The sequence below is a fragment of the Myiozetetes cayanensis genome, unplaced genomic scaffold (genome assembly GCF_022539395.1).
Source record: "Myiozetetes cayanensis isolate MyiCay16 unplaced genomic scaffold, myiCay2020 scf1, whole genome shotgun sequence".
NCBI classification, from domain to species: Eukaryota; Metazoa; Chordata; class Aves; order Passeriformes; family Tyrannidae; genus Myiozetetes; species Myiozetetes cayanensis.
This window is the reverse complement of record NW_026086604.1, coordinates 147,735,137-147,760,504: the sequence shown is the minus strand read 5'-3', so window position 1 is coordinate 147,760,504 and position 25,368 is coordinate 147,735,137. Positions and strand designations below refer to the sequence as shown.

The window sequence follows — 25,368 nt, the reverse complement described above, 5'->3', positions numbered from 1 at the left end:
CCTCGGTGCCTGGCAGAGTTATGGAACAGATCATCCTGTGTGCAATCACACAGCACCTACAGGATGGACAAGGGATCGGAGCCAGTCAGCACAGGTTTAGGAGAGGCAGATCCTGCTTGACCAACCTGATCTCCTTTTACGATCAGGTGACTCACCTGGTGGATGAGGGGAAGGCTGTGGATGTGTCTATCTGGACTTCAGCAAAGCCTTTGACACTGTCTCCCATAAGATACTCCTGGAAAAGCTGGCAGCCCATGGCTTGGACAGGGGCACTCTCTGCTGGGTTAAGAACTGGTTGGAAGGCCGGGCCCAAAGAGTGCTGGTGAACGGGGCTGCATCCAGCTGGCGGCCGGTCACCAGTGGTGTCCCCCAGGGATCAGTGCTGGGCCCAGTCCTGTTTAACATCTTTATCGATGACCTAGATGAGGGGATTGAGTCCATCATCAGCAAATTGGGAGGGAGTGTCAACCTACCAGAAGGCAGGAGGGTTCTGCAGAGAGACCTGGATAGACTGGAGAGTTGGGCTGACTCCAATGGGATGAAGTTCAACAAGGCCAAGTTCCGGGTCCTGCACTTTGGCCACAACAACCCCTGCAGCGCTACAGGCTGGGCACAGAGTGGCTGGAGAGCAGCCAGGTGGAAAGGGACCTGGGGGTGCTGATCGACAGGAAGCTGAACATGAGCCAGAGTGTGCCCAGGTGGCCAAGAAGGCCAATGGCATCCTGGCCTGTATCAGGAACAGTGTGGCCAGCAGGAGCAGGGCAGTGATCCTTCCCCTGTACTCTGCGTTGGTGAGGCCGCACCTTGAGTATTGTGTTCAGCTCTGGGCCCCTCAGTTCAGGAAGGATATTGAGGTGCTGGAGCGGGTCCAGAGAAGAGCAACCAGGCTGGTGAAGGGACTTGAGCACAAGTCCTATGAGGAGAGGCTGAGGGAGCTGGGATTGTTTAGTCTAGAGAAGAGAAGGCTTAGAGGTGACCTCATCACTCTCTTCAACTACCTGAAGGGAAGTTATAGCCAGGTGGGGGTTGGTCTCTTCTCCCAGGCAACCAACAACAGGACAAGGGGACATGGGCTCAAGCTCTGCCAGGGGAAGTTTAGGTTAGATGTTAGGAAGAAATTCTTTACAGAGAGGGTGATCAGGCATTGGAACGGCCTACCCAGAGAGGTGGTGGATTCACCATCCCTGGAAGTTTTTAAAAAGAGATTGGACATGGCCCTTAGTGCCATGATATAGTAATTAGAGTTGGATCAGGGGTTGGACTTGATGATCTTGGAGGTCTTTTCCAACCCAATCTATTCTATGATTCTATGATTCTATGAAAAATGTTACCTAAATGTGCATCATAGAAGAAACTAATGAAATACTCCCACAAATACTTGGGGTATTTCCATTCAAAAAGAGAATTGGAAGATGGGGTCATGCCATGCTGTCATGTTGCTTAATATTAGGCATCTGGCAGGTGTATTTAAGGATAGGAACAGAAAAATAAACTAATATAATATAATTATTTTTGACATAACACTAAAGCTGAGCCCCAATGACTTAACTTGCATCTAAACTGGTAGAAATCTGAGATTAACACCTACAACTCAGCTTTATGTGTTTTCCTTCTGCAGCTGCAGTGAGATCAGCTCAAGCCCTTGTGTCCTGCAAGCTCCATTTTCCTTCTGTCTTTCCTCATTTTCCTTCTGCCTTTCCTCATTTTCCTTCTACCTTTCCTCATTGCACTGTAAACCTTGGAGCAATTTGCACACCCTGGGCAGGATCCCCTATTTAAGCTCAGGTTTTCGTTGCTCTGGCCCTGCTCCAAGTGAAAGTAAATCACTCTTGGCCAGATTTATTCTTCAAAGGTTAAGGAGTTTCTGCTGCTCACACTTCTCATACTTGTTTTATCAAACCTTGCATGTGACAAACAAGAACTCGCAGAAAAATACTCTTGTGCAATAATTGTGCACGTGCCCCTGGTGTTAAACTCAGTATAAATTATCTAAAGTCAATATTGAAAAATTAAATTGCTAAAGCTTTTAAATTAACGCTTTATATTAAAACTGAATTTGCTGAAAGCGTAACTCAAACATCCATGCCATGCATTGTAAAAACTCATATTAATATTCTAATTAAATAATCAGAGTAATTTCTTCTGATTGTAACCATTTCTGTTTCCAGTTTCAGCTATCTCAAAGGCAAGTATTCTCCCTGAAGTATCTATTTCTTTTAGGAAGGAATGAAATTAAGATTCCAGTCTCTGTTCATGTCAGAAAAAAGTTGAGAAGTCTAAAAAAGGACCATGACCAGTATGCAAGATCCTTATTTAGGTGACAAGGGATGCCACAGGTACTAGAATTCATCCAAATAATTATGCCTAATAAATATGTATTATATAGAGTCAATGGAATTTATTAGGACAGACCACTGGTATTCTTGATGCAGAGGGATTTGGAGCCAATCCCTTCATTCAGGCCTCTGTAAAAGCAGAGAACAAGAGCCCTGAGAAGCCCCTGTATTCATGTGCCTTCATATCTGCTACTCATTTAATGTCAGAGCCATCATGGAAACACCATTTCGAAACTGCAGGATTTAATTACAAGACAAGAAAATCCATTTGATACAGTCAAGGCTCACGAGAGTCTCGACATGACACTTTCTATCACTGCTTGAGACATGGGGGTCAAAAAGTGCCCTCACACATGCAGAGATCAGCTAAGCCAGGCAATCTGTTCAGCAGAAAGAATTTCATTTTGGTTTTATCGCTTTTCCTTTCATCTTCCACTTATGGAGCACGAGGGTTTTTAGAGTAAATCAGCCAATATTCACAATTAATTATACACCCAGAGAAATGCAGCAGCTGCAGGGAATTTTCTGTCTCAATATATGTGGGTAGAGATGGATGTCTTTCCTGAGTTATTGCTCTGGGCTCCGTTCTGATGGAGATCTTTTGGAGACTGGAAAAAATCCATCTCCAGGGAAAAAGCCTCTTTCAACAGCCTCAACACTTGTGTTTACTGATAATGCCACTTTCCCATGTCAGTTGGATGCTGTGTGACACTGAAAGGCACCTCTCTGTCAGTCCCTTACTTTCCATCCAGCTCACCTTGAATTCCTCTGGACAAAGGAACAAAACCAGTGTGAGCAACACCCTGGGCCACACATTGTAAACTGTTCCAAGGAGTCACTGCAGGACTGGAAATGAGCTCCTTCCTCCCAGAGCTCCCCAAGGTGCTCCCACACTCCCATCTGAGTTCAGTCATTGCTGTAATTTTCACAGGGAGAAGAATAACAAGGAGAAAACTATTTTTTTTGGGGGGGAGAGGGGAGGGATTTTTTTAATTGGAAGAGAAAAGTACCTTCTTGGAACTCAGCTTTTACACAAAAACCAGGTGATATAACATTCCACCTGTATCCAGGTAATGACAGATAACTTGAAGGAGTGGAAAGTTACGTCATCCAGGTTTTTTATGTAAAAGGAAAGGAAAAAAAGGAAAGCAACTCCACTTTTCTCTGTTATAATTTCTGCTGTCCAATTAGACTTTGCAGCTCACTGAAATGTTCAGAAGAGCAGAGCAAAATGTATTGATGCAATGACTCTCCCTCGTTGGTACAGTTTAGCTTCCTTCACTCCTTTCCAAACCCTGATGTTCCCATCAAAGAGGTTTGATTGACCCATTAATCTACAGGTTAAGACAACCATTGGGGGAAAAAGCAAAACCAAAACCAACCAAACAAACAAAACCGAAACAAAACCAAATAAAAGACCTCAAGTACAAACACTGGGATCACAAGTTTATTTTCAAGCTTCTGAATGTTTTACAACATTGGAGAGCAAAAACAACCATACCTAAGAAAACACTTAGCAATATTCCACAAAGTCTCCTTGTCCCTCTCCTGGAGGTCTCTTTCTCTTCCTCTACAAAAGTTGGCTTTTCTTTTTAGCTTCCCTGCAAAGAGCAGTTATTCCTTTATTATTATCATGTGGAGCCTTGGCCTTCCCAGTGCCTCCACTTTGGCTTCTTGGTTATCAGAAATATTCTAAACTGTAGATACTGAAATAACATCAGAACACGAGAGTGGTTTGGGGTTTTCTTGGTGAACTTTGAAATTTTTTTGCCACTAAAGAGACAGTATGAAAAGACAACATAAGAGGACATTTTTAGTCTTTGTGTTGCAAAGACTTTGTGTTTCAATAAGACTTTTTGGCTTCTTATTTTCATGTTTACTGAATCAAAACTAGGAGCAAAGCTTGAAGAAGCTGAATAGACTCCAGCTCCCATTGCATGAGGATTGAATTACAATTTCCAGAGCTTAAGGGTACTACTGATGTCCACTCCCTGGGCACTTAATTCCATATATTTATCAGTGAAAGCATAAAAGTGAACAGTAATAGCTGGTTTTTGTTTGCTGTGATGAAGAGTGTCTCAATGAGGGGGTTATTTTGTTTTTAAAAGGCCAGGCAGTGTTTAATCTGTCACTACAATGCTTGTCCTGCAAAAGATGCCCCACAAGCAGAACTGCAGAAGTGGAACCTCCTCCTATTTACTCAGCACAAGCTGCAATCATTATGTTTTTGGGGGTTTTAGTTAATTTGTTGTTTGGTGGGGTGTTATTTTTTTTTTTCCCTAACCAGGTTTTTATGTATGATTACTCCAGATCATGAGGCATCTTCAGCACACAGATGTGGTCATCTTTACTCCAGAACTGGATGGCACAGTCCATCTCGTCCTCCTCCACACCGGCACGAGCCCAAATCTCTTCCCGTGCCACCTCCGCCCGATTTCTGTTTGCACCTCAAAACCAAAGGAGAAAACTGTTTTGTGGTTAAATGCTGCTTGGGAGCAGACCAGTGGGAAAGAAGCAACACAGAAACAGTGCCTAGAGAAAGTTTTCAGACATCTCAGTTCAAGTTAGTTCCCTTTCTAGCTGATAGAGAAATGTAGGATCCTCCAGTTTATCTGGCCTGCCCCACCATGGGCATCTTTCTGCACTGATGGAAACTTCCAGTGGGGCTGGCTCAGAGTTTGCCTCCCATGCTGGCAAGAGATAAATGAACCCTACTCTTCCTCTCAAGAATTAGGGACATATTCAATGTAGTGATAGGAGGAGGGAAAATGGCTTTAAACTGAAAGAGAGTAGATTTTGTGTGTTATGAAGAAATTGTTTGCTCAGAGGGTCGTGAGGCATTTTCACAGGTTGTCCAGAAATTGTGGATGCCCCATCCTTGGAAGTGTTCAAGGCAAGGTTGGACAGGGGTTGGAGCAACCTGGGCTAGTGGAAGTTGACCCTGCCCATGGTAGGGGGTAGAACAAGATAAACTTTAGGTTCCCTTCCAACCCAAACCATTCCATGGTTCTGTGTGAGATGACCCAGTTCTGTGTTCCTACTCAATGACCATGGGCCCAACCATCCATCTGTCACACAATTAAATAAATAATAATAATAAAAAAAGTACCACTTCCATTTTTAACTTACCTGGTTTCCATTTCAAGCCTATTGCCCTCAGTCCACCTTCCTGCTATCAGCACTAAGCCTGATAGACTAACTCCAGCACTGGAAATTGTGTTCTCCACCACTAGAATATTTTCTCTGCAATTTTTTTTTTTTAATCTTCTCTCCTTTTTTTTTTAAATATTCCTTTGAAAATTTGTTCTACCAATGGTCTCACCAACGTTGCCTACACAATTAAACGTTTGCTCCACATTGCCTGCTCTTCCTCTGTTGCTAAGGGGGGTTGTCTTGTTTCCATCTGCTGCTGGAAAAGTATCATCTGCAGCGAGTTTCTTAACCAACATTCACCAGGCTGAGAAATAATACTGCTTTGCTATTTAGGATGATGAGGGGAAAGCCAGCAGCAAACTTTTGCTTTCTGTTGTTGACAACTCTGTATATCATGTACTGCTGTGTTCACAGAAACACAGAGTGGGTCCAGACCACCCACTAAAGCCTCCTGTCACATCTGATTCTTGTAAAAATGTGCCCTTCCAGATGTTTAATGGGAAGGAAATTTCTAAATTGAAGAGCTGTGTGTCTGGAATGTCAAACTGAACATAAAACTGTGTCTGTAGTTAGAAGGGATTAGGATTGTTAGTCAGTATAGTCAATAATCCATAGATACATAGACAGCATAGACAATAATTCACAGCCATAAATCTAAACAGAAGGCTAAGAGGTGTTAATATATCTGAAAAGATTTGACTTAATCTTTCAGAAATTTCTGATAAAACTCAGGAAATTTGGACTGTGGCACATGTAAATGATGAAGGACAGTTTGAAAGCCTAATCAACCCTAGGCTTTAAACTTGGAAAATGAAGATTTGGTCAACACAGCCCAGGGAGTTTGGAGTGATTAGGGACAGGATTCACCTCCTAAACACACCGTTGACACTCCAGGGGATGCCCTTTGTTGGGAGGGAGGGTGGGAATATATGAAACAGGAGTGTCCCTTTTTAGGATCTGCAGGCAGAGTCCAGCAGAGTTTTAGTGCAGTCTGAAACTGAACCCCAGTCATACCCTAAAATAGCTACCTCAGCTACCCTGGAGTCAGAAAAGAAGAGGAAATTCCATTGTTTCAACATATTCTAAATTGTGGAAGATAAACTTTTTGTTTCTTATATAATTCATTTGAGATTTGTTCTTATCACAACACCTAGACAATAAGAAATTAATCTGGATTCTAAGATAAATGGAATTATTCCTGTCCCATCTACAGTAAAATTCTGAAATGTATATTCTAAACAGAAGAACAAGTTTAGCAATATGAAAAATAGCTGAAAAGCTTCAGAAGCAAAAGAAAAATGCTGAAAAATAATATTTTATTATTGGGTAAACAGCATCAATTTTAATTCCAGTTTAGTCATAGACCTTTGGTGAATGGAGACCCTTCTGCATCACTGCAGCAGCTTTTGCTTTCAGGGCATTTCCAAGCCCTACTATAGGGTAAAAATGTGAAGAAAAGATAAAAAATACTTGAGGGATAGAAAAGTAGTAAAAGTTGATTTCTCCACTAGATGGCTTCATTCTCATGAAGATAATTGAACTGAAATTCATGGACATTGATTCCCACTGTTAACAGACAATGCCAAGAAACTGAAAAAAATTGATTATCTGCTTGTATGAAACTGATTGCTGTGTATATTTGCCAGTGAAAGCAATACTGTAGAGGATATAATTCCCTTACCTCCTGGTTCAGGAAACAGTAGAGAACTGCAACAATAAAGCCCTGAGAAAGACAAAAAAAAAAAAAGTTTTAGGTGTTAGAAAAGTTTGAAAAAGCCACTGTCATTACCTGACTTCATGATGGTGTATGTGAATTAATGAGTATCACTAGAGGTGGGAGGATTGTTATAAACTGAGAGATATTTTCTGTATCTCCAATAAAGCTGAACAGCCAGATAAACACCTGGTTGGTGGCATTTCATTAAAGTCAGTAAAACAATCTGAATTCACAAGAACAGATGATGTGGCAATTGCAGTCCTCCCACGACATATTTACAAATGCATCGTCCATTCTCCAGCCAAAAACACTCTGAATTAATTCTTTACACTTTATAAATCAGGAAGGAAAAATGGACTTCAGAAGGAAATCCATGGATGGAGCTTACACAGCTTTCAAGTCAACTTTTATGTCTTTGCAGTGTATCAGATGAGATTCCTGCCTATTGAATCTGTTAAACTCTGAACTGAGATAAACTCAGGACAATCCCTGGAGGTCAAAGGACCTACATGAGCAGATAACAGCCCAACACCTCACCCTTTTATTCATTAACTTATTCATTATTTGTTCATTAACTCAGTCCTTTCCCTGCACAGAAGATAGGGATGAAGATGGGCAGGGTCTATTGGGCAATGGGTTCAATCCTCAAGAGGACCAAACCAGCCCAACTGCTGTTTTTTGGGTGATTCTGACCAACAAATGATGCTGTGCAACTGTTCAGGGTGTGATATGTTCCCTTGTGAGGTTGGATGGGATTCCCAGAGCTGCTCCTTGGAGACTCTGAGGTGCAGCACAGGGAGAGGGAGGGAAGCAAGGGATAACTGGGCTCTATCCTTTTTAGGAGCTGCAGGCAGAATCCAGCAGAGTCTTAGTGCAATCTGAAACTGAACCCAAATCATACCCTAAAATAGCTACCTCAGCTACCCTGCAGTCAGAAAAGAAGGGGAAATTCCAGGGTTTCAATGTATTTTAAAATATGGAAGATAAAACTTTATGTTTCCTATATAATTAATTTAAGGTTCAAACTTCTCACAACATCTAGACCATATATAATATAAATGGATCTGGATACTAAAACAAATGGAATTATTCCTGCCCCACCTAATTAAAATTCTGAATCATATAATCTAAACAGAAAAAACCAGGTTTATCAACGTGAAGAAATGCTGAAAAGCTCATAACTCAGGTAGCCAAACCACCTGGGGGATGTGTCAAAGCAGCCCCAGGAGCTGTTCTGGTTGGCCCCAAACTCCTCAAGCTGTCCATTCCCTGTGTGCCAACTTAGAGCAGTTGGGGGCATCCACCAAATATTTTGCAGGAGGGAAACTGCTGTGGCATTGCTGAGGATGGAACTCTGCACGGGCTGGCACATGCACCAGGCACTATTCCATGTTCATGTTTGCTTATCAATTTATCCTTGGCCAAAAAACTCACCAAGGGGGCTGGACCTACAGCTTCAATTGCCTCTGGATAATTTAACATCAGCCCCAAATCAGCTTGTTAGTGAAGTCACGGAAGGCATGTGGACCAGGACTGCTAGCAAAGAAGATTTTCCATGCTTGACCTTGACCCACCATCCAATTTACACTCTTCTCTGAAAGCCTTGGCCTTGTATTTGCTAAGTCTGCAAATCTGCAGTCAAGCCTAAAGCCAGATGGGATGGAGGTCACATCTTCAGGGATTGGGACCCAGCAAAGAACCGTGAACTTGGTGAGGAGACAGCGGATTCAGGGTCCAGTGACTTTTTAAGCAACCCTAATTGGCATCTGGACACGAGATTGAATTAGAAAAACCGCTAAGAAGGAACTGAAGCCTCCATGATCACTTTTTACCTGGAAAGATCCAATGCAGAGCTCCAAGTAGAGCCGGACCCCCAGGCTGGTGTATTCTGGGAGGAAGTTGAAGATGATGTAATGGGTTCCAAATAATGGAATGAGGAGCAGAGTTGCCCTTGAGAGACGTCTGGCAAAGGACAGGAGAAAAAGGAAGGTGAGATTATTTCCCTCAGTAAAGACCAATGCACAAAGTATGGCACAGTAACGAACAGAAGTGAAATAAACCCCTAATATATATAAAATACATGTAAAATAGAAATATTCTGACTCTTCCTACAGTTCTCATATAGGAAAAGGCAGCTTAGAGGGTAATTTATCCTGCTGTAGATCAGACATCTAATGCAGGTTCAATTAATGGTTTTCTTGCCTCCCAATTGATTTTAATTGGAAAGCAGACATCAGAACTCGTCTGAATATGTTATGTTGGCCCGTATCAGATGAATTGAGTCTTATCCTTTGATCAGTTTCTTTGGGAATGGGATAAGGTTGGGAATTTCTAAAATTTAATGCCAGTTAAACCAAACCTGTCTGTAACACTGAACAAGTGCTTCTCTGCTTAGAAAATATTATAGAAGTTTTTATTATTGAAATAATTGATTTTTAAAAAAAAATTATGCCATACACTACCTGTACTGAGAAGAGTTATTGAAGTTGATTTGTCTTGGGTCTAGTTTTTTCAGCAAAATTCTGATGATGTTGATAAATAGGACAAAATTGACCTGCTCACAATATTTGGGAGAAGGGGGGAGGAAGAAAAAGAAAAAGGTTAATTTCTGATATTAAACTTCTTAATGAAAATCGGGGTAGGGGGGTTAAATTTCAGTGATAATGTAATGTGTGCAGTTTCAGTGGTGTCAGTGGAAGGTTATTAATGTTATTTCTAAATAGGTTACATTCCTTCTTAAACAAGTGGCTGAGGATGAAAACTTGAGAATCTGACTTTGCTGAGCAGAATATTTTCATCAACAGCTTGTGTGACTCTTTTACTTTTCGTAGCTCTTATCAGTTGGAATCAAGTTTTTGCTGATCTCTTCAGACGTTTTTATTGGAACTTATCTGGCTAAATATCTCTACAGTGAGATCCCTCCACCCCAGCTGATCACCCTGCTCTGCCTTTGCCAACAGTGGAGAGCCAACAAAGCCTCAGGAGGTGTTGGGAACGACTCATCTCCTCCCAGAGAAGACATTTATTTGAAGTCAGATGCCAAAAGCGGAGATTTCTCTCTGTTGACTCCGAAGGAGTCTCTGAGGAGCATTAGCTCAGCTCCAAAGCTTGCTAGGGTCAAGCCTGGCTTGCAAATCAAATTTTCTACAACTGCCATTTGGCATAGATTTACCCAAAGTCTGTGAGGCTGCTTGGTTTTCCACAATCAGAGAGATTCTCCCTGTGCCTCTCTGTGTGTCCATAGACACCAGCTCTTCTTTAGGTGAGCCTGAATGCTTCATTTTGCCTGAGAACGTCCTCGTTTTACCAGAAACTCCAATCTTATTTTATCCATCAGTGATGCCTCATGTACATTCCATCAGAGAAATCATCACTGCAGTCCCCTGACCTCAGATGTGGATGTCAGAAGGGGAGGAGAAGTCATCGAGGTAGGAGGAAATGCAATAATTTATTGAAATATGGTAAAGTATAACCAGAATTCGACTTGAGATTCTTTATTCACATTATTTATGCATATCTTTAAGGTCTTTTCCAACCCAAACCACTCTATGATTCCATGTGCCTCATTTGCATGCAGCTGTCCTCCAAATAAATTAAGCTTTTAATAGCTGGTCTTAAGGTCCAGTAGCTGCTTTCTCAAACACTGCTTGGGTTTAATGACATGTGGGAGTAATTTGATATGATAATCATTTAAAGCCCATCAGTTTATCCAATAAATGTCAGGCTCAAGAGTTATTATCACTGTTATCAGCTGTGAACAGGAACCCACTGACCTTGAAAGTTTGTGTTAAAATTTATGGCTGATTCTGAGGACTGATGCTAAAAATTTGCTTCCAAATATTTTGAGGACAGTGCAGCCACTCACTCACTATTAATTTCAATTAAGTGACAGTTCTATGAAGGTTTTAATCTGTTTGAAGGATGTTTGCTTTGTAAGGGTGTCAATTCTCTGCCCCTTTATAATTTGCATTATATGTAGGCAAGTTTACAGTAGAAATTCCACCATCCCTCTTCTCACATCTCAGCAAACAGTAACAAGACTTTAATTTAAAAATCTTTTTTTTCTCCTAATTAATGTTGGCAAACTCAGAAGCACCTACCCCCACAGAAATTATAATAGGTCCTTTGATTAGCCACCAGTAAGGAGAGCCTTCATTAATATCCCAGCATCTGCAAAAAACAGCAAGAGTTTAGAAAAAGGCAGGCTTGTAATCACTGCAATAAATTAAGAATATGAATCAAGAACATAGAATAAAGTAGGAAACAAGGACTTACGCCGTGTCTTCAAAGTAGAATTTTGCCAAAATCCATGTGAGGGTGAAAAGTGTAGGAAAACCTGTCAGACATTTAAACAAAAATTGGGGTTGCCTGGTTTCATCAAATAATCCAAACCTTGTCCACTGAAACTCTGCTGTGGTGACACAGATCCTTCATTTTCAGAGCTGGAATCACCCTTTGTGGTCTCCTCATGTAAGAGGAATTGTTTTAAACTCGAAGTATAAACCTAAAGGGAATTCCTCTGATCCCCAGGGTGGAATGAAGCAAGTTATGTCTTGTTTGTGTCTTGAAGGTACAAAGGGACACAGATAGTTCTGTCCCAGATGGCAGAATTTGCAGCCTCTTGCTCAGATGAACACAGCTCACCTGTGTGCTCTCCCTGAAGCTGCCACTTGCATGCAGAGAGCACATTAAACCCCAGGTTTAAGTAACAAGGAGGCTTTTTGCAGGACAAAATGTTTAGGAATTGCATTTACCAAATCTTAAAATAATAGCACTGTTAGCACTTCACAAACACAGAAGGTGATAACACTCTATCTTAAAAGGCAGTTCAAGTTCAAGTCTCCCTAAAACACCAAAAGGGATTTGTCAGGCTTAATTTAACATTTGCCTCCCTCAACTGACCAAAAAATTCCTCTGGGCAAGTGCATTCACCTGCCATTAAGGAGTTCTCTGCTTTACACAGCCACTTTCTCTGGGCAGCCACCTAGTCTCTGATTTCTGGGTCTCCATAAAGGTCTGAACAATTAGATTTATTCCAGACTCCACCAGAAAGAGTGGGAGTGTTGCTGTTTCATGCCTGCCCTGTTATTTACTGGACAGAGTTTTTTTATTCATACAATTGCCCAGTGCATAAAAGGGGCTGTAGCAATATTAGGACAACAAAAACTCTTGCTGTAACTCCAGATGGACCCATTCTCAGGCTGTGTAACTATATTGTGCATGAACAGGAGCAAGTCACATCTAACTTTGGTGTCTGTGATAGTTCCATAGAGGTGGCTGCATTTTCAGTGGGGAGAAGAAGGCTGAGACTGGATCTCTCCCTGGGGGTTCCTAAATGTACTTAATTTTCAACTTATTTCATACTTTAATGCTGTTCTTTAAAAAAAAAAAGATTGATCCTCACTAATATGCATGTAAAAATAAAATCAGAGCAATGCCTAAGTCAGGCAGATTAGATTCTACATCCAGTATTTTTAATGGGAGAATCACAGAATCATGGAACGGCCTGGGTTGGAAGTGGCGTTAAAGATCATCCAGTTTCAACCAGCAGGGACACCTTCCACTAGATCAGGTTGCTCAGAGTCCCATACAACCTGGCCTTGAACACTTCCAGGGATGGCAAGTCCACAACCTCCCTGGGCAACCTGTGCCAGGGCCTCACCTTCTTCCTTCTCCCATCACTCCCTGCCCTTGTGCCAATTCCCTCACCAGCCTAATTTTAAGCCCCAATCACGTACTGGAAGCTTCTGTAAGACACCAAGCCCCCCAAAAACCTTCTTTTCTCCAGGCTGAACTTGTTTAACATCTTGCCTTTCACTAATTTCATGGAAAAGCCTGACTTACCCCAGCCAAAGAGGACAAGCCACCAAAAATATCTTCTTCCATGAGAAAGGGATGAGAGCAGGAGGCAGTTTAGGTAAAGAGCCTCCACCAGCAGCCACATGAAATTGGTCATCATGAAGTAGTGACAGAAAACCACAGAGATCTTGCATTCGGTCTAAGGAACAGGACAGTCACAGTTTAAGGTGGACATAAGTGTTTTATTTGCAGATGTTGCAGACATCTGTAATTCTGCTTGAGTTCTACAGAGAACAAGACCTCACTATTTCATGATGTTTAAAATGAGAGCTTCAAATGTAAAATTGATTTTTGAATAGTAAGGCTTTAACCATTATAATACTTTGAAATCTCCACTGTATTTTGCTTTATTTCTCTACGTTAGAAATACAGCTTGGGCTCCCAAGCAGAGGATTTTTTAAATTTTTTTTTTTTTTTTTTCAAATTCACTGCTTTCAGTGTATCTTCAGTGTCAAATGCTTCTTAGACAAAGGTTCGAGGACCCATTTTCCTCCTTATGCTCAACTCTAAACTTCTGTATGGCCATGAGGAATGCAGAGGAACCATCCCATGAACCTGTATTTGAAAACCATGCCCAGGTTGACAAGATTTTTTGATTGCTGAGTACCTGGAGCATTTTGTGGTTTACACGTCAGAGTTTTCAGTCAGAACATGAAATCCAACATTTCCAGAAGAATCAGCTTTAAAAGTTGTTCTGTGAGACACTCAGAAATCTCCAGTTTTAAGCTTCAGATTATAGAAACATAACAGTGAAATGACACTACTTTTTGCTACGTCAGAGTCTAAATTTGATTTAAAGTACTTCAAGACCAGAAGCTGATGCTTTCAGAACATAAAAGGTTCACATTTATGGAGGCAAAACATATTAAATAGAAGAATTATGTAACTTTCATTACAGGTCAGAAGGAAAAAAAATAAGCAGTAGTAAAAAGAGCCTTGAAAAGTGAAACCATATATAAGTGGTATGTGAAAATATCAGGTACCACAGTATGCTGATTTTCATGTGCTTACTGTAGAGAAGCTGCAGTGATCAATGCCTTCCTCTTGGAAAAGGACAGCATCCTTAATGAAAACAGCAATGGCTTTTAAGATGAATGTAAAAAAGAGCTGCACATGGATATAATTCCTGGGACAGCGAAGCCTCCTGGAAGAAAAAAAGAGGGATCTTTCACAGCACAGCTGGCTTGTGCTGGGGGTAATCAAAATAAGAAATAAACCCTTGTTTCATCCCATTTTCACTTCCAAACACATATAGGAAGAACACTTTCATCCACTGAGCTCTCTCAGGCAGACATAAAAACCTTCCTCACCCACAGTCTACATCTAAATCCCTTTCCAGGTTGGGTGGAGGCCTGGAGATGCTTCTGGCCTGGCAAATTCAAGGAATCTGGAATTCCTTAAGTTTGTGTATGTGTTCAGTACACCTGAGCCAGGCTTCTGGTTGGCATTATTTTGGGGCCAATCCTGCATTTGAGGAATGATCTTTACTGATACAATTCAGACAGTGGTTAAACCACTCCCGAGACCAAGCAGGCAGGGATATCCTGGAATAAGCAGATACTCTTCCCAATGAACAGGGTAACAGTTGCTTAAAAATATTTTCTCTCTGCCATGCCATGGATGAGTTAAATTGCATTAAACCCCCATGAAGACAGCCTTATCCAAAATTAAAGGCTTTTTCCTTACTTTACCGAAGTTACTTTTATGAATTAAGTGAAAGCAGAGAAGTGCTTTAAAACAACTTGGCACATCTACCTTAACTTCTCAATTAATTAAATTTAAATTTTGACTGTTATTAAACACAGATTTAGACAGCTTCATTTTTATGTTTTCACTTGGACATGAAGATTTTAGTTAATAAGCAAAGAGTTCCATTAAAAGCTGAATTCTGCCCAGCTCCAGTAACCTGAGGGTCACTTGATCTCAAAGTTCACCCAGAGTGGGCAGAATTTTATTACTGACCTCAAATGTCAACCCCATTGTTAACTACAATTTTTTTCCTCCCTATTGCTGTGTCTCTTTGTGTCCATTGTTTCTTCCTTTCCCCTCATTTGAGTTGCTTTGTTTTCCTGAGGTCAGAGTGGATGTCAATAAACATATCTGCTGGCTTCCAGACATGGACTAGGAACCAAGAGAGGTCAAGAAACTTTCCCCAGAGAACCCTGATTCTCACAGCACAGTCATAAAACTCCAGCCTTTCTCGTCTTGCAGAAATACAAGAAACAAACAAAGATTAATAAAATGAATCCTACGTGGCAGCAAACATTAAATACACATTAAATGATTAAATAAACAAGCAGTTTTACTCCAGATACTCTAAACTATACCTGAAAATACCTAATTGATGGATCATTCAGTAAGAAAGAAATCTAAACCAAACATAGCCAAATTCTAATTTTAAAATATGTCTTTAATTACAAATTTTTTCAATAGTAATGTATACAATGCCATAGGAACATTGATTTACAATCAAGTTCCTTGTGCATGTTCTTGCTATTAATATAAAATTCCCTGAAGCCACACAAGGCAAGTACACATAGTTTGTAAAGAAATACCCTTATTCCAACAAAAGCAGTAAAATTATCTATTAGTTTTTCAGGATCCAAGTGAGTTGCTGAGTTTTGCCAACATTCAGCCAGGGTTTATTTCCCAGCTCTGATTCTCTTTCTGCCTGGCTCTCTCTGATCACTTCTCATTTCCAGCTTCAGTTTAATGTTATTAAACCTATATGACTGGAAATCTTAATTTTTATTCATCTGGATTTCTATCTATGTCACTTTTTAATGTCTAATGGTGTCTTCTATAGCGTCAGACAAAGAATTCTGTTAAAAGAATCGAGGTCAGAGGTTGCCTTTACCTGAATGCAATAAGAACTGCCACAGCAATGATGAGTGAGGTGATGGACACGCTGTATCCTACAGTGTAGATGATCCTTATAGTAGAAAAGTAGGATTGCTGTAAGGGAATAGAATGATTTGTCACAAAACTTGCAGCTAAATGACAGGTTTTTTACAGATTCTGGCAGTTTTGCTTTGTTTGGTGCTTCCAATCTGTTCATATCCCTGACTGCCTTTTCTTTCCCCTTTTAATCCCACAGCAAAAATCACTCAAGAAATCACTCATTATGTCTCTTTTGTAAAGTCCCATTCCATAGTTATGTAGAGACAGCCCAATCAGTACAAAAACATGTATTGATCAGGGTGGTTTGAAGCTCCTTCATAAAACCATAAACACCAAAGCCAATCTTTAATGAAGGCATTGTTAAAAATAAGGTGCATATTTATAAATGCTATAGTTTATAGTATAGTGTATTTTATATGCATTTTTATAAATACTGTATTTTATATTTTTTAATCCTGCTGACAGCTGGCTACATGATGAATACAGAATCCCATCAGCCTTTCCCTTTGTTTCTCCACTTTCCTACTCTCTGCTGCCTTATCTCCAATTTTACCATCTATTCTTCCTTTTCCTTTTTATTGTGTTCCAGTTACTTGGTTTTTTTCTTCTTTTTTTTCCCCCTCCTCTGTTTTTCTTGCTGCCAAACTCAACTGTTACTCAGACAGAATGTCAATCAAAAAAACACCCAATCCATTTCAATTTAAGTGGCACCTCTATCAGACACAATCCCTGAGAGAGGGTAAGTTGATTTCCACTATCACACATGGAAGCAGAAAATAGAATTGATAAGCTCTAGGCTGCAAATCTTTCCCTTCAATCCAACATGGGCCATCTCTTGGGTCCCATTTCAATGCTTTTATAACCTAAAATCTTCACAGCTCTGCAGTGCATTGCTGCAGTTCACTGTGGGAAAGGGGTTATACTTGTTTTGAGCCTTAAGTGTAACTTCAGGGTTCATTTTATTTATTTTAGGTGCTTGAAAATTAGCTGCCTAAATATGAGCAGCTGAGTCTGGAATAAAATGAGGAATGTGAGAGCCTGGCCACAGGACTGAACTGTTGAAGTGTTGACACAATCCTGTTTCTTCTCATTCTCTTTCTTTTCTAGTTAATGAAGGGACAGAAAGACCCTCAGAAGACAATTCAGCTCATGGGAAAATGAGACCTTATAGGTTTCTCACAGCAAGAAAAAGGATCTGTCCCCACACCTGACTTCACAAGTGCAGGTCATAGAATCCCTGACTGGTTTGGGTTGGAAATGACCTGAAATACCATCTAATTCCAGCCCCTGGTTTAGTGGAGTGAAACATTTGGTGCTGAGGACCCTACATTCATAAGTGAATATTTATCACCATCCATGGTGTAATCTGAGCATTTAACACCAGCCAGAACACACCAGGTGCACCTAGAATTTGTCTTCCAGTTTAGTTTCACCCATGAGAAGATGAGTTATCCTTTCTGAGAACACTCCTCAGTGTAAATGCAGTAAGTGGGGAGAGCCAAGACATATCCCTGATAAGCTCCCACCTGATCCCATCAAAGCACTGATACAGATCCACCTTGTAGTGATTAGCCTTGATTTGCACCATTATTTTTTGAGAATGGATGAAGTTGTATGATGTGGAAACCAGGCATAGTGGCCTCTTTTTTTGTCTAGTGGATGAACTGTGAATTGTATACGATTATCCAAATTCCTGACTGTGCACAATTCCAGCCAGAGCTCAGGGAAGTACCTCAGAGCTGGAAAGCCTGCCAGTAAGTCTGGAGCCAGCACTCCATGAGAAACATCAAAGCTGTGCTAGGCTGACCTTGTCTGGCAACAAGTCAGACATGGAAAACACAGAAAATGAGCAAATCCTAACATTGAGAAACCTACAACTGAGGAGTTTGCTTTTAGGTAAAATAATTGAATAATCATTGAATGGGCTGGAAGGGACCTTAAAAATCATCTCGATTCAACCCTGCTGTCACAGGGACTCCTTCCACTAGCCCAGGCTGCTCCAAACCCCATTCAACCTGGCCTTGGACACTTCCAGGGATGGGACATCCACAGCTTCTCTGGGCAACCTGTGCCAGGACATCCCCACCCTCACAGGGAGGAATTTCTTCCTAATATCTAACGTAAATCTACCCCCACTGAAGATTGTTTTTACCCCAGCAGTGTAAGGAAGCAATAAAAGAAGGAAAGAAGGAGAAGGGTTTATTTATGCAGAGCAGCAGGTGCTGAGGCTTAGAGGCTGGGAAGGAAGTTTGAGCTAAACAGTTACAGTAGTCAGCACAAAAAGTAATGGGAAGACAAGCAAAATCTTCCCTGATGATATCAACTACATTTTTATCCATATTAATCAGGAATCAAACACATAACCTCTAGACATCACCAATTCTCAAAATCTGGCTGAAGTATTGGGGCAGATTCTGATCTGCATTACCGACATATAAAAAAATTTGAGACTGTTTTTTCCTTAATGAATTAGATATTTCATGTAGGATGAGAAACCCAAACCCTCTCCTGTCCTTAGATATTGCTGAATTTGGAACAGTGGTGTGTTATAGCAGCACATCACTGGTGCTGTGATGCTACAAATTCATCTTGCTGACTGGTATTACTGAAATTCATATTTTATGAACATTTTATGATACATCTCTGGTGGTTGTATCTGTAGGCAAGTTCATGATTGTTTGGAATTTGCAGCTGGCTTTATTTTTATGCCACTCTTACACATGGATAACAAAACATTCCCAGTTATTTTCCAAAATAAGTGGCCAGAGTCAAATCTGAATTACATTCCACACTTAGAAAGAAATTTCAGCTTCAGCTGAGCTTCCCTTTGCAGTGTTCTTCAGGAACAGAAAGGAATCCTATAACACCAGCACACCACACCCATATTTTATGTAATTAAACTTACTTCTTCAAGGGGAATCTCATCTTCTACTGGACATGCAACATGGTAGGGAGGGAACGGGTCAGACCAGCCTTTCCTTGTGCAGTTCCTTTTTACTACCCCAGCTGAAACAGAAACACTTAATTTTTTTCCAGTGGAAATCCACATAATATGGAAAATAAAACCCAGGAGAAGACCTCTGGCTGGTACAAAGGTTATGCCAGGAGGAGAGGATCACGTGCATTGGCATCTCACAGAGTTGGTAGGACACTTTGTGTGTGTACATTCAGGTCATCAGACACAGAACTTTATACTTTATCTATAGAAAAACGATGGGAAAAGAGGTGAGAGAACCAAAGTGACAGGGGTAGAGGTGGGAAGGAGTAAGGAATTAATTAAATCAGGGAACAAGAAGTCCATTGGAGAGGATTGGGAAGCACTGCTCCATCGAACTTCTGCCTCGTACAGCACTCACCCTTCTAATATATCCCCTCTCATTCCCACCTCCCTTGGGGTTTATTCTTCCCTTGCAGACCAGAGGCTGGGATAAGCAGTTCCTTCTATGAGGATAGCACATTTCCATAAAAAGATTTATGACTCAGATGAAGGATAAATCCGAGAATCCCATGGCAGGAAATGAATCTGCACAGATGAAAGGGACTTTCCTTATCCCTCGTTTATAACAAGCATGTGTTGGGTGAGGCAGAGCTCGGGCTTTACAGCTTCTTTTTCTTGTGGAGCTGCCAAATCCAGGTCTTTCCTGGAAGATGGTTTCCTCCTTGTGGGCTCACAGTTTGTTCCTTGCCGTATTCACCCACAGAGCAAGCAGACACAAAGGATTGATTTGCAGGTTTGCATTTGGCCAAGCACATGTGCTGCTTCAAGGGCTAAGTTCTGCTTTGCATCTCCAAACTTGGTCTTAAAGAGCAATCACGTTACTCACCCCTCTGCCTTTCATTTCATCCCAAACCAATCACAGCATAAATCTCAGAAAGCCCCGTGCTTAAGTTCTGACCTAGACAACCTCATATGAGCTTTGTAGAAAACTCACAGAACGAGCTGATCCCAAAGCCCACGGAAACCCAAGGAATCCCTCTATTTATTTCAGTGGGGTTTGGATCAGGGCCTCATCACAGACTATGGACAGCACTTAAAACATGAGCAGAACTGCTGAGGTGCCTCAGATCCTGCTAAAACCTTTGCAATGTTGCTCTGATCTAACTGGAGAGCAGGAACATGCAACTTTCTGTCTTCACCCCCACTTTTTAGAAATGCTCTTCCAGGCAACAGCAGAACAGGAGTACAACCCTGATATACATCACCTGGCTCCTTCATGAAGTGAAGGATGATGTTTGGGCATGGTAAGGCAAGAGTCTCTCCAGCATCTGCCTCTGGCCAGCACAGTAATTTGTCCCAAGTTCTCTTGCAACCTCAGGCAGAAAGTGAAATATATTTTTAAGCATAATTATATTTGAGCAAAATAAAACCCCAGGCCTTTTTAAACTTTGCCACTCCACCGCTTACATATCTTACAAAAATAGTTCTTTAGCCACAATTTTTATTCTATGATGAGAAATAAACACCCCCAGGGGATTATTTAATCTGCTTTATTTAGACCCACTGTGTTAGACTGGGGTGCCTTTTTGAAATAATGAAAAAAATGAAAAGGTGTTATGGAAATGGGAGGGAGAGTGATCCTGGAAGAAAGACAAGACAACAGTACTTTTCATGGTGTTATCCTATTTTTAAAGATCGAAACACCCTCACGGACATGCAAGCATGATGCCATGATAGCATCCAGTTGGATAAAAGGACAAGCACACAAGGATTCACTCAGATAAATTGACTGTCCATGTTTGAATGGGAAAGACTGTGGGAAGAAGAATTGAAAGGAAAGAGAATGGATGGAAGAAGAGCTGACAAGACAACAGGTATGTGGGACAGTAGGTAAAACCCTCAAACAAGCACACTGGCAGCCTGGCTGTGTCCTCACACTGCCAGTGGGTCACTTCTCCCTCCCTCCCTCCCTTCATCCCTCACGCATGGCCACCTGCTGATGTTGCATTTCCACCCTCTTGTGTGTCCTCCAGACACTCAGCCTCATTTTTTTTCAGCTCTGTCATAAAATCACATTCTGGGTGGACATTTCCAGCAACCTGCAGGGAGCAGAGTTTCTGATGATTAGCAGGAAGGCGTTGAACCATCAGCCATTAAGTCCAGACCTACTTTTGCAGCTAACAGGGTTGTTTTAAGGACATAAAATGCTACCTTAGGGTTTAGAATCCAGAGGGTACCACAGTCTCTACACAAATTACAACACTTTGGGATCACAGAATCACAGAACAATTAAGGCTGGAAATGCCTGCAAGATCAAGTCCAACCAGCACTGTCAGATCCACCACTAAACCACATCCCTAAACACCACATCTACATATGTATGAACCCAGCTGAGCTCTGCTAAAGGCAGGAGAGCTGTAATACTTTACATCAGAGCAAACCATCAGGCAGTAGAGATGTCAGAAGATGGTAATCACAGGTCTGGAAAGTTTATGAGATTCCTCTGGCTATGTTCATAATCAAAGACCTCTTTGCTAGGGCCTGGATTTGAGTGCAGGACTCATTTCCACCCTAAATTTAGCTAGACCCTGTTAAATCTGGCCCCAGAAAGACAGAGTGCACTTGGTCAGGCTCCTTTTCATAACGAAGGGCTCAGCACTGCAGGACGTGCTGCAGAGCCCACCTGGGCACAGACAAACCCCTGCCAACCTCCAAAGAAACACAACCTTGGAATCACACACAATTGCTGCAAAATCGTCTTCTGAAAGAGTTTTTCACTCTAAAAGGAATTGATCTGTTCTTTCCCTTCTGCCATCTGCCTTTCTTTACACAGGGTGGGAGGCAAAACTCCTTTCTGTGGAAGAAAAACCCCAAACTCTGCACCAAAGCACAGTTGTTGGTTTGGTATGAAGGTGTTTTGATTGCAGGAACTCTTTAGTTGCTTTTAGTCCTTATTTAGACTTGAGCTAATGTGGGCACCAGAAGAGAGTTTGAAGGCCTCCAGAGGACCTTGGCCACCAGAGGACAAAGTCTGCAGCAGCCTGTTGTACATCACAACTGCGCAGAAAGACACATTTAATTTTATGTATCACAGAGAAAGGGTTATTTGCCTTATCCAACCACTGTCCCCAGTCCCAGAAGACCAGTTGCCATAAGAGACACTCTGACTTAGCTCTGCTCCCTGGCCACTGGTGCTGGTGTGCTCTGTGTGAGTGAAGGCAGATACAAAAACACACAGACACATCAGGAAAATAAACCCAGGATGAGACTTGCACGGTGAGCAGGTGGCTGGCATATGGCTCAGTTTTCTTCCACCCAGGGAGGATTAATATTCAGGGAATTTTGAAAATAAATATCTGGCTTTCAGTTCATTCAAAGGGCAGATCGTACCCATTCCGGTAACTGGTGTTTCCCCTCCATGTTAATGCCCACATCTCCTGTTGGTCTGCAGAGCATTTGAACTGCTTATTGTCTCACAGCTTGATGCTCTCAGGCTGCTGGAGAACTCTGGATTAATTGCACAACGTTTGTTCTTTCTGGGGTTTGGAACTTGGCAGTTGAAAATTCCATTTATGCCCTTCAAGATCATCTGCTTCCCATTTACTGCACTTTTAGGAGGATGTGGTTTTCCTGCCAAGTTTACAGACAGCAGTGCCACGGATCAGTTTAAGGCAGCAATGAAAAGGTTCTCGAGGCTGAATGAAGTGTGATGCCCCCAGTGATGTCAGAGAGATCAGTTGAAAACAAGAAGCCTGGGGAGCCCTTCAAATCAACTAAGATGTGTAATGGTAGGTAGAATGACAGAAAATTGGCATCTGTCTTGAAAATGTTTGCTCACTTGATATCTCTTTTCATGCCAACATATATTCTATCCCCTCTTGTACTCACCCTGGGCAATGATGGTCATCTAAGCTGGAAGGCTCCCTAACCATGGTGTGTGACAGCTATTGCACAAAGTAGCTTTATTAGTCAGTAGAAAAAGCAGTCAAACCATTTACTGACAATCTATTCTACAACATACTCTTGGTTCGCTGAACTGTGCCCAGAAAAACCTCAGCAGGCAGGAAATGTACCCGTTTGCACTGTCCTAAATTATTTCTCCTGGCAAAAAAACCCCAAACATCAAACATTGCTAGATCTTGCCTGTCAAAACTCTCTTTGCTCACTGAAATGTTCATGGCAAGAGCAAAGCTTGTTTGGCTTATTCACCAGTCCAGGAAACCTTTTTTATTCCCTGTTTTCTTTCTAAGTCTCCAGGTTCATGAGAACATTTTACCACGTGCAGCTCAAATAAAAAGATGAGGCTGATCAAGCAGGAGGGTTTCAAATTATTGCCTCTTCCTTCAAGAAGACCCAGCCTGAAGAGATGCTGTGACATTTTATATTTATATGCAAGTCATCACTAAGCACTGCCTGAACAGACACTGAGTGCAAGGTCTTCTAAGACAGAAACTCAGGTAAAATAAATTGAAAACGTTCGTTCAGTTTCTAAAGCCTTTAAAACCTCTCTCCAAAAGTTGAGTTCAGCTCTACCAGAAAAAGTATATGATCAGGTACACCAATAAAACCAGACAGCTATTTTTCCACTGTTATGTACTCAAATAAGGGTTGTTCACTTATCTTCTATTATATTAAAATATGCAACACATGCTGGGAGATTTTTATTATACACTAACACATAAACTTGTTTCTGATCAGTGCATAATCATAAAATAACCAATGCAACTTTGTAGAAGAAAGTGTTATTTCTCTTGGGTAAATGGGACAGGATCTTACAGAGACCTTCAGTCATATTTATAACTATTAGCCTGATATTTTACTTATAAGCAATTACACTTATCTACTCCCACTACAGGGAAGTGGAGTTTGTCACACAGAGGATACAAAGGAAGCTGTAGCTTCACATCAGTAAAAAGTCTTTAAAATCATTTCACGGTGCTTTTTTTTTTCTCAATCCACAAAAAGACTTCTGTGCCCCCCCCCACCCCCCCTTCATGAAATATTCCTTCAGAAAAGAGGTTCCCAGGAAAGAAGAAAGGATATAGAGGGAGGATCACAAAAAGAAGATGTTGAACACAGAATAACTCTCAAAAACAAAGCAAATATCCTTCCCCCACTTTGCACGGACATTTCCTACTATCCATGTGATCCTGAATGCTGATTTACTAATCTTTGTCCAAACCAAAATATCAGCAAGACCTCTGAGCTTTCTAATCATTTAAATGTTTCTAATTCTTCCATAAACATCCCTGCTGCTTCCATTTTTCACCTGAAGCATCCCAGCTGCTCACATATTAAATCACATTAATGCTGCCACCAAAGCAGCTGAAGTTGTAACTAATAAGACTGTATAATCTGAAATTTAAGAAAAAAACTCTATCAAAACTCAGCTACTCTAATGCAACAGCCCTCCTCCAGTTTCTTCTTGTCACTGTCTTAAAGCCTACACACACATATTACAAAAAAAAAAAAAAAAGGGAGTTCTGCCAATTATGTTGTTTCTCTATAACGAGTGTGGGACAAGAAAGCAGTGAAATGAATTGATATAAAGATCCTACAGTGTGTGTCCCTTCTGCTGCTGTTCACACTTTTCATCGCATCTTGCCTTGTTTAAGTGGAATCCAAAGCAAATAAAGAGGAAAGAGAAAGACTCTGTGCATCTGCTCCAAGGAGGAAACAAACAATTATTGAAACACAATGAAGTCAAAGCTTTTTTTGTTGTTTGGTTTTTTTTTCCATGCAAAATTACTTACAAGCACTGCCAGGCTCAGGGTGTGCAGAGCACAGTGGTATAAAGCACTCGAGTTCATGTTCCAAAGCAAGAGTCAGACTTCACTCCTTTAGCCTTTCTCAGCATCTCTCACCTGCTTTTTGACTTCTCTTTCTCCCCTCAGTTGTGGATTTGAAGCATTTATCTTTTTGCACAGAAGTGACGTAACAGGACAGTGAAGTGGGAAATAAATATTAACAATTCTCCAAGCTGGATTTAAGCTTTTCAACTTTTTGATTTCTCTGCATTCTCAGTGACTGGACAGAATGAATTAAGTGATTGATTCCAAGATTATGGGAATCCTACACATTCCTGGCAAGACCCCTGATTCTTTCTTTAAACCCAAAATTGTTTTAGGAGCTCTAAATGTTGCAAATCTTGTATTGAACAACATTGCTGGCACAAGAGAAACCCTCTCCTAACAGCTAATGTTGATGTCAATTTATTCTAATCGACATTTTTCAGTGTGGCTCCAGTGTATCTGTGTGTAGGTGTAGTGATCATGGTGCTGCACTTTAAAACATAGCATCAAAAGCTACTCACAGGCATCTGAACAAAAATTCTTCCCACTTTGCTTGAGACTTCTGAAAGTTCAGTGTCTAAATCTCAACCCATCCACTCCTTTAGTCCAAGTATTGAAATGTGTGCACTCAGCTCATTCATCTCATCCCAAGCATTAAATGAAAATGTATTT

At 41.1% G+C, this 25,368-nt stretch overlaps 1 protein-coding gene across 1 annotated transcript; it reads right to left on the bottom strand.

The window, feature by feature from the left end:
• Window positions 1-4,625: 4,625 nt before the first annotated feature.
• Window positions 4,626-24,714, bottom strand: GHRHR (growth hormone releasing hormone receptor). The gene is made up of 13 exons (XM_050319626.1): window positions 24,658-24,714; window positions 20,898-21,003; window positions 20,170-20,277; window positions 18,872-18,972; window positions 15,923-16,020; window positions 14,077-14,209; window positions 13,051-13,204; window positions 11,482-11,542; window positions 11,307-11,376; window positions 9,669-9,760; window positions 9,039-9,168; window positions 7,171-7,212; window positions 4,626-4,783 (listed from the first exon to the last, which is right to left on the bottom strand). The coding sequence occupies exons 1-13, from the start codon at window positions 24,712-24,714 to the stop codon at window positions 4,661-4,663; spliced, it is 1,275 nt and encodes a 424-aa protein (XP_050175583.1). The 3' UTR covers window positions 4,626-4,660.
• Between the last annotated feature and the right edge of the window lie 654 nt (window positions 24,715-25,368).

What these genes read in the sequence shown, in the direction of transcription:
- GHRHR (XM_050319626.1), bottom strand. Translation starts at nt 24,714, where the DNA reads ATGAACTCGAGTGCTTTATACCACTGTGCTCTGCACACCCTGAGCCTG. An exon ending in TGGAAATGCAACATCAGCAG is followed by an intron (nt 20,278 to 20,897) that starts GTGGCCATGCGT and finishes TTTCTGCCTGAG; the next exon opens with GTTGCAAGAGAACTTGGGAC. An exon ending in ACTGTTTCCTGAACCAGGAG is followed by an intron (nt 4,784 to 7,170) that starts GTAAGGGAATTA and finishes TTTGGTTTTGAG; the next exon opens with GTGCAAACAGAAATCGGGCG.